The following is a 10,317-nucleotide window of genomic DNA, read 5'->3' on the forward strand; positions in this document are numbered from 1 at the left end:
AAATAAGCTGTTATGCTGTGAGTTTCAGTGATTGTTTCAGTGTGATGAAGCATCCCATATTATGTGTTGAAATTCCCCTTTCTTTCTTTTCTTTTTATTTTTTTCCCTTGACAGCAACGAACAAGGCCAACAGACAAGTTTATTTTGCACCACATTACCACTTAACCATTTATGTTGCCCATACCAGGATGCAATAGAAACTCGCGTTTTAAGATTATCTGTCAGAAAAATTGTCAGCGATGTCGTAGGTATCTCGATAGACTCTCTCTTTATTTAAAACTTCCTTTCTTTCAATATTATTTCTTCTCGAAAAAGGACACTCTAACAATGAATTAACTACACCAGCATTATTTCTCGCATTTGTTTCTGTTTATATTTTTCCGAAATACATAACAACATTGGCCCAGATTCACTACTGTACTACGAAGTACACTAGTATACAACACCCTCGCTTAAGTCATAAACAAAGACATAACGGGAGAGAATAGTGTGGGTCTCTGCCTGCCAAAGAGCTGGAATTTTTGTTATTTATGGCCTATTTAGGAAGACAAGTCACCACTGCTATTCCCACCCCACTCTACCCTTGAGGCCGGCCCATGAATGGGAGAAGTGAAACCTGACCAGGCCACGAGGCCAGACGAATTGTGCCTCAGCTGCAATGTTTTAAGCGCAAGCTCAAAGCCCGCGAAAATACAGGACATTCAGAACCAGACCCGGCACGAGCGATCCTGGCCTCAGGAACAAATTTTACTGCAAAACAGATCTATAAACATCACAAGCCAGACCCGGCACGAGCGATCCTGGCCTCAGGAGCAAATTTTACTGCAAAACAGATCTATATACATCACAAAGTTTTAAAATGCTTCTACAGCGATATATGCTACATTCAAATAACTAATACATTATATAAAAACACAAAATTTGATTTCAGTTAAGCCAAGTGACTGAGGCCCGACCTCACTTGCGTCAGTCAATCAGCCGCCACTGGTTTTCACATATAAAATATAATGCAGATTTCTAATATGTAAAAATTAATATAGAGTTAAAAAATGTCTTTGTCACACCTATCGACCTGTGTACCTAAATTTTTTGTAAAAAAGAAAGCATAATTTACTTCATTTACTTTGTTTTGATATAAATATAACATTTTATATTAAGACTAAAAAATAATAAATTTACAAGTATAACATTCCATAACTTATTTTACACTTGGTGTGTGTATGATCCCACATATCCGCGTCCATGTCCAATAATCTTCTGGGTACTCATCACACACCACACTCAATACTTTGCAATATCTAGAGAGACTTTCAATAAAACACTGAAATTGAACTACACTTCATTACTGAAGAAAATTAAGGTGGGTTAGACTAAACTGTTCTGGGCAATGCTGATACCATCTACAACAATTCATGTGACATTTTCTCGACAGAGATCGTTTAATACATCTCACAAATGATATATCTTTGTTAAACACTGCACCTTTTTGACAACGAATTCATGTGATTACATTAGTGATTTGTTCTGGCATTAGTCAACAACAAAAATTTTATAGTAGTCTGCCGTAGCTAATAATAAGAGTGGAATACTATGTGGGATAAGAAGTCTTGCCTGGAATCTCATATTTTTCAAATATTGTGATGAGTGGGGAGAGTGTTGTCATTCTAATTTTTTAACAACCAGTTCTCTCCACTAATAACTGCAAATTCCAAAATTATAATATCTAAAATATTAAATAAGATAATAATAAGTAGCTACGAATGAATAAAAATTGCAATGAAATATGCTACTGCAGAATTATATATAGAGTAATTTTAAAATTCGCAAATGTTGACTCGCTTCATGAAGAAGAGGGAGTACGGAATAATCACAACACCAACTAGCCAGCTTTGAATATCTTACCACACCGACAAATTGTTTGAAACATCCTAAGATGAATATGCACATGCACTTATATCCTCTGTATCAAGTTATTTAACAATAAATGTTCAACAAATCACAGCAACGCCATATTGTACTTTTGGTCCAGGAAAAATACAGCACGGCATTGCTACCAAGCAACAGGGGTGAGTGTTTCCGTAAAAGACTAGTACTGGTATTTTCTCTGAACCAAACACACAGTATGGCGCTGCTATGAAGTGGTGATGATGTACAGAACATTTATCAATTTAACTTTTCACATTCCGAAACATAAACAACTGTATCATTTATTTTTGTTAGACATAACATTACCACCACTACTAAAAAACTTGATCGAGTGTTTTAACACTTTATTGCACTACACCAATTGCTCTCCGCAAATCAGATTCAAACATAAGCGCAGCTGTTGTGATACCGAAAGGTACCAGCCCAATGAGCAATAATAATACATTTAGTATTGTCAGTACTCTTAATGAAAAAGAAAAAATCATACATGCAATAAAAAGTTGTAGTAGAAATATTAAAAGAGAAAATACAAATACAGTATATTATTGATGTCCTGAATATTGTATTTTGTTATTGAAAGTCCAGTAATTGAAGCCATGACTTTCATGTTATGTTTTATTTAACGACGCTCACAACTGCAGAGGTTATATCAGCGTCGCCGGATGTGCCGGAATTTTGTCCCGCAGGAGTTCTTTTACATGCACTAAATCTACTGACATGAGCCTGTCGCATTTAAGCACACTTAAATGCCATCGACTTGGCCTGGGATTGAACCCACAACCTTGAGCATATAAGGCCAGCGCTATACCTACTCGCCAACCAGGTCGACTCCATGACTTTCATAAGTGCACAAGTCCAGTCAAGTAAGTTTTGAGAAAATCAATAAAAACTTCATAACTTTTGAAAATGATGTGCCAATATTTTGATTTTTATAATAGACAAAGTTTGGCTCATTATACCTGTTATAATTATTCAACAATTAATTTACCTATGCTATTTTATTATAATTTTATTAATGAATTTGTTGGACTTGTGCTGTTATGAAACTCATTAGTCTGTGTCAATAGATTGGAATGATTACAATATCGAATGGATAGAGAAATCAACTGTTTTAAGGTGCAAGGAAGTCACTTATATTGAATATGAACAAAAAACCTCCGTATTCTCTATAGACACTTTATTTCGGTATTGAACACATGAAATAGGGTAGGTATTTATATTTTCTAAGTCTCAAAATTTGTTTTGTACTATCTGTACTATTAGGGTAGCCTGTATTCTCTCTTATTGCTATATTACTTCCTTTTTTGATGATGATGATGATGATGATAATGATGATGATGATGATAATAATAATAATAATAATAATAATGATAATAATAATAATAATAATAATAATAATAATTGGTTAGCACAGAAGTCAGTTAATGATCTACCAAGATTTTATACGTACATTTAAACTCGTAAAAATCAACATGACGTCATAAAAAGACTTTCATACTCCATCAGCAAGTCAATCGTGCTATCAAAAAGAAGTGCGTTATATGGCAGTAAAAATTTTTAATAGCCTCCCTATGGATATAAAAAATGAAACTCAAAACATAAGATTGTTTAGGGGCAAATTAAAGAAGTACCTAATTTCTCACGCCTTCTATTCTGTAGGAGAATTCATGACATTCAACAACACTTCATGAAATTGATACTAAAACTTTGTGTTGTACTAGTAGACCTCTCCTGTATATATTTCAACTAGACTGTGACTATAAATTAAGACTTTCTAGCAGTATTAAGTTTTTTTTTTTTTTTTACTTGTTCCATATTCTAGCTGTGAAACAGTGTACGAATACCGTGGAATGTTAATAAATACGGTACAATGCAATGACAAGATTCGTATTTCGCAAGCTTCATTGATGGCACATATGATCATGGAACAGTAAATTAACGTAACTCACCTCCATTGCAATGCAAAGTAGCAATATATGTTGAGCAGTTTATGCCTTTTGGTAGTCTGTCTCCATAAAGTTTATATGTATATCACAGCTTTGACTTCAATAAACATGCATATTTATTTAATTAAATATATTATTGAGCTGCACTTCACCATGCTTATGATCACTGCATAAAGTTCTTGGAAAGAAATACCGTAATTCTTCTTCAACACGATGCTTTAGGTGATATTAGCTATACTCTGGCACAATTCCATGTGGCACCTGCATCATAGAATTGAAATCATGTAAGAAACAGAAATACCATAATTGTTCTTCTACATATTACTCAGGTGATATTAGCTATACTCTGGCACAATTCCATGTGGCACCTGCATCATAGAATTGAAATCATGTAAGAAACAGAAATACCATAATTGTTCTTCTACATATTACTTAGGTGATATTAGCTATACTCTGGCACAGTTTCATGTGGCATCTGCACCATAGATTTGAAATCATGTAAGAAACAGTCAAGTAAATAATTAACAACACATTTTTGTACAGTATGTTTATAACTACGCCAAAGTTTTCACCATCATGTTACATCTGAATGTATTGGAAGCCATAGTATTCATATTGGAATTCTGCTACATTTTCGGTAGATATCTTAAAGTGACACATTAAGTGGAAAAAAATAAGGGTAAAGAAATTGAATGTGTTCCTCTTAAATTCGGGAAAGGTAAAAATGAAAGACATAGAGGGATGGAATATATATATAATATATAAGACAAAATCATGGGATAATGAAATTAATTCAGAAAGTACTTTCAGATTCATTCATAACTTCTCATTCAGTATTCACAGTCGAAATTCTATTATGTGGGAGACGAATGGTCGACAGATTTTTCCCTGGTGCTTTCTATCAAAAAATATTTATATGCTGTAAATCTGGTACATGGAACACACAGCTTTCTTGCACTCCTGGAGGAATTTAGGTATATTAAGTATGTTATCGCCAACTGCTGGGTTTGAACTCACAATCCGCAGCTCAAACAGCTAGTTCGGTAACCATTAGACCACCAAGAACAACTCAGTAATAATAAATACAAACTAAGAAAGCGATGTAATCATTTTAAAAGGAATAAATATTCATGATTATTATTTTATTTAAAAAAAGGCTTTAAATGTCTTCCCTCCAAACTTTCATAGATCTTCCAAATTGTGTGATTGGATGCACTGTTAATAATTTAACAGAAGCATTTCATATTTATTGTTTTTCAGTAATTTTTATTTAGTTCTGCTTCAGTTTATCTAACTCCTAAAATTCTAGCAGATTCTGATTTCTTGCAAAAACAAGCAACACTGGTGTACCGGTAGTGTACTTTCTTCTTTAGTCTGATTCGAACATCACAGAGGTCAACCAGAGAAGGTGAACCAAGAAAAGAAAAACATATGAGTCTGCAATTGCCTATTATACATTCAAATACGCAAGTTGTTTAACCTAACTCCATTATCATTACTATTTATGTGTAAGCTCTCTTTTCCAATAGTCGGTTTGAAGATATTCTCCTGTCCTACTTTAGCATTGAAATCCCCCAATAAAATTTTCATGTGATATCTAGATAACTGATCAAAAATTTGTTCCAATTCCTCATAGAAGCTACCCTTTACATGGTCGTCTTTCTCTTCTGTAGGGGCGTGAGCATTTCTACATAACTACGATATCACACCATCTACCCTTAGGTGCGGTTTCATTACGAGTTATGTGGAAAAGATAAGGGCCTAATATACTATAATAATGTTTAAAACATTGTAAAGAAGGTACTAATAATGTCAATGTTCAAAGTTAACGTGTTATTCTACATTATATTTACATTAGTTCACTTCCAAAGTACAGTATCTTCAGATATCATAACCCCAATTGCTGATGAGAGGTATCCATGTTTGTTTAGTGAAGAAGTCATCAATTATCCAAGCATTTTCGTTAATAATGGAGAAAAATTCGCTCCGGCGCCAGGGGTCGAACTCAGGACCCCCAGTGCGTGTGCTCTACTACTGAGCTATGCCGAAGCTCACCCAGTGCGTATAACTGGGGGTCCTGGGTTCGATCCCAGGCGCCAGAGCGAATTTTTCTCCGTTATTAACCATAACAGGTAATTCTGTAGGGCCAGAAAATTAATAATCTTTACATACAAGCATTTTCTGTTTATAAGTTACTAAGGGCTTGATTGCTGTGCACTATGTAGCTTTGGATCATGACTTCTGACGTCACATCCGGCTTCTTAGATAACTATCTAGTTCACTTCAGCTGAAATGTCGCTTTGAGACACGGCCTTAGAAGCACTTTCCACAACAATGACAACAAACAAACTACGTTACTTACTAGCAAGACCTGTTATAGGATTACCAATTTTATTATATCAGGTAAGCAGCAGTGAAAAATGAAGAAAAATATCGATGAAATAGAAAGTTGTGAGGTGTAAATGTATTTCGTGTTATATGCTACAGATAAATTTGTATATTACTACATAAAAGTGGTACCGGCACTTTGATTGTTTTAAAAGTTTGGGTTATTTTAGTTATTACACCATGTAAAGCAAGAAAGTTAAAGTATTTTGTTCCTTTATATTTCACACAATTTAAATATGAAATAAATTTGTTCCGAATTTTCATTTTTTATATATGGCAATCCTAATAGATGTCGCTACTGTCTCATAATTTCTGACCACAGTTTCCTTATTTTGTACTGGAAACCGCTCTTTGTTTCTTTTTGAGGACTCCCGACAACTCCCACCCGTTCCGCAATTTGGGCTTCATATTTATATTTAGTATTTCTTCATGTTGACATTAACATAATATTTATGTTAATTAGTGTAGCTTGAACTTTTTCCATTGGGTAGTTAACAATTCACAATATACCGAAGTGACACTTGTGGTCGACATGGTATTTAGTATTTATTTATTTAACCTGGTAGAGATAAGACCGTCAGTCCTTCTCTGCCCTTCTATCTCTACATGGTCGTAGTTGAGTTTTTCTCGGGGTTCTCCCTTTGCCCCATATTACGCACATCATTCCGTCAACACTTCTCCATTTCTTCATCATTCCACAGCATTCCCCGAATCCCGGCTGGCCTAGGGACGAGTGGGGTGGCTTTTTCGAAACCTGGATACACAGCGAACCTTGGTATAGTCGGCCGGTGTGAGTTTGGGAAAGCACCCAGCTTGAGGGTTAGCGCAATAGATCTTGAAAGGTCGCAGTGCTTGGTTATAGTGACCCTCTCTCGAAATTCCATTCCATTCCAAACGAAAGGGACAGGAGGGCGAGAAATGAATTTCGACAGCGGTTAAGGTATTAGATAACGGTGGGACCAGAGAGCTATATTATGTTGAGGTCACAGAGTACAAGACTTGCACTATGTATGCGCTACTACAATACTTAAATCTTTGAGAGCCTGTTGCGAGTCTAGCATTCCATATAAGGGCTTGACAAGTCGTAGGGACAGGAGGGCGAGAAGGGTATTCTGCTTGTTGAATGTTGATAAATGTAGGACACTATCTTACAGCTGGCCTACGCGGTTCGTTGCGAGTCTAGCATTACACGACTAGAAGGAGAGGATATGAGGAGGGGTGGCAAGCGGTATTTCCAAGAAGGCAGAAGGCATGGCTGATTGTGCAAACAAAAACTGAATGTTTTTTTTTTTTTGTTCAGGAACAAGACACATTCTACTACTGCAAATTACAGTACCTACATCTGTCGACAGTCACTCATCACTCAACATGTTATCACACATAGCTATTTATCCATTCGCGCTCCAAATTTCGCTGCTATTTTAACAAATTATTAAACTATTTATAACTAAAGAAGAACAGATTAATTTGCTAAACTTATATAAATACACACTGGCACAGTAGACAACTTGATATGTTTTTCTAATAATTTGTGGAGTCTGGTAGCCTTAACTCCACCAGAGTAAATAAATAAAAAAATGAAATGAGAACATTAACAAATAAGTAATAAATAAGTGATAACATTTACTCTAATTCCTCTATGCTATTCATAATGTACTCTACAAATGACTAATTCCATTGACTGCCCCTGGGGCAAACCCTAAATTCTACAATTATTTATACAAGAAAATAAAATATCTCCTATCGACAATTCTGTAGTTTAAGGCCTATTTAGTACATTACATAATGTCGAATAATTCTCATCTTTCTCGCTCTAATAGAACAGATTGGCAAGCTAGAAACGCAGGGACAGAGAACAAAAATTTATAAGAATCTGTATAATGGCACACCCGAATAAGCACAACATTACCTGTAGAACTACAGAAAATCGCATTAAGGAGAAAAACAGGGATTCAAAATTGGTCGAGCCGCAAAAGTAAATCATGAGAAAGAAATTTAAAATTTAAATGTGGAATGTGGGATCATTTAGGATTACTAAACGACGTAAGGACAAAACATAAATGTGGTATTGGGTTTGAGGTTAATGGTGTCTTTATACGGAAAATTTTGTGGATGAAGACTAGAGACTTCGATATTTCGAATTTCAAAAAACGAGAACAAGCTCGTCATGTCTCGGAATTTGCTGAAATTGACTTTGCGATAGATGTTTAAACATTAAATATTTCAAGAGAATTTTCAAAATGCGGAAACTTATAAAGATATTTTTGAAGTTGATACAGAAACAAAAATAATGTTATTACGTATGTATTTAAAAGCAGGGTTTTGTTCGCATTTCTGGTTACTATATCTAACGGTGATTTTTAAATATACGTAGTTTAAATAATACTGAACATTTTATTACATAAGTTTCTGCAAATAATTTTAATCTGATAATTTATTTTAGGCCTACTAATAATAAATCATAAGTAATATTTGTGTAAGAAATTGTCATCTACTTGTTCATTTTATTGTTTTTTTAAGTTACCTTAAAGTTAATTAGGCATTCTTTTGCATAATATATTTTGGCACATTCATTTTTGAGTTTCAGAATTGTTGTAAGTGGAAAGATTAGACTAAAACAAGTAAAATGTCTGAAAAGTATGTCAGATTATATTACATTAGATTACATCATTCGATTTAAAAATGTTTATGCTCTTAAGAAACAAAAATAAACTAAGAAGTTTCCCCCTTGTAATAACAATAGTGACGATAAAAATATCAGGGGCAGAATATTATTCCACACAGAAACAACGGAAAAGACACAGGAAAGAATTATCATTGTCTGCTCTCGAAATGCTCTATATTGAACGACAAACATTGTTATTGATGGTTAATTTCAAAGAAAGTTTCAAAGAATGGGCGAAGAATCTTGGCTAATAATAATAATAATAATAATAATAATAATAATAATAATAATAATAATAATAATAATAATAATAATAATAATATAGCAGCAGTAGCAATTAGTATCAGTAGGCCTAGTAATAAAGAGTAGATTGTTCTGACTTTATATTGTGTTACTATAATTATCAGAAAAATATGAAGGCTTCAGTTATCTCTGTTGAACACCCATGCCTTTGTTTCATTTGTATTGTCGGTAAGCTTAATGATGTTCGTTTACCGTGTGAGAGACATTATTAATTCCAAGTGCTCGTGTAAAGGAGTTACACCGGCTCACCACTGAGTTTCTATTAAAACTAGTTGGAACACTGTATAATATGCTTGCGTCTTAATATTCCATTACATTTAGAGCGAAATGAACGATCACTGGATGCAAATCTAGTCATTGTCAGAAATTTGATACAATTCGGTTAAAGGGAATTGCAGGCTGTGAGCTCGTAAAAAGACTTACTTATTTAATGTGGATTGATACTAACTGCAGGCTGTTGAGCTCGTAAAAAGGCTTACTTGTTTAATGTGGATTGATACTTGCCTCAGAGCTCGTCCTTCCTACCGTCGTTATAATAGCAGCTCAGCCGACTGGAAGTGTCAGGCTCGCAGCGGAAAAACGCAGTGGCGAGTACAATACTCTTGAAAAGTTAGGCGCAGTTAGAATACTTCCGATAGCGACGTTCGTGCATTCGCTGCAGTGTTTTGACATGTTTAAGCAGTGAAACGTTCATGAATGACTTGGTAGGTATGATACGGACTATGGATGGTAGTCAGGACAACTCACGTGTACGTATATCACTGATATGGGCTCACCGTGCCATTTTAGATTATTACTTGGACAACAAATGGTCTGGAAAATTTTTTTGGACTCCTCTTTCAGGTACGGAGTTTTTTTTACGTGTCGTAAATTCGCGGCATCGATCCCCAACTTTACGTCCCCTTTTCGCCCATAAAAATCCGTTGCCCTCAACCGAGTTTGAATCTGGAATTCAGTGTCAAGCATCAGTAGCCTATCACTAGACACCGAGAGTGACTGATAGTAGTAGGTGGTATTAGGGTGACCAGATTCACATCGATAAAAAAAGAGGACATGGTTCGAAAAGAGGACAACATATGTACTGTCGGT

At 34.8% G+C, this 10,317-nt stretch overlaps 1 protein-coding gene across 3 annotated transcripts in view; it reads right to left on the reverse strand.

The window, feature by feature from the left end:
* Window positions 1-9,855, reverse strand: part of LOC138707419 (uncharacterized) — a 29,460-nt gene extending 19,605 nt beyond the window's left edge. For all 3 annotated transcript variants that reach the window (XR_011334229.1, XR_011334230.1, XM_069836812.1), the window contains exons 1-2: window positions 9,733-9,855; window positions 3,876-4,133 (exon numbers count right to left, since the gene is read on the reverse strand). Coding sequence is in view for 1 of the 3 variants with exons in the window: in XM_069836812.1 (XP_069692913.1) it covers window positions 3,876-3,881 (6 nt within the window). In the remaining 2 variants the exon portion in view is untranslated. The remainder of the gene's footprint in view (window positions 1-3,875; window positions 4,134-9,732) is intronic.
* Window positions 9,856-10,317: the final 462 nt, after the last annotated feature.

Source organism: Periplaneta americana, chromosome 10, assembly GCF_040183065.1.
Source record: "Periplaneta americana isolate PAMFEO1 chromosome 10, P.americana_PAMFEO1_priV1, whole genome shotgun sequence".
NCBI classification, from domain to species: domain Eukaryota; kingdom Metazoa; phylum Arthropoda; class Insecta; order Blattodea; family Blattidae; genus Periplaneta; species Periplaneta americana.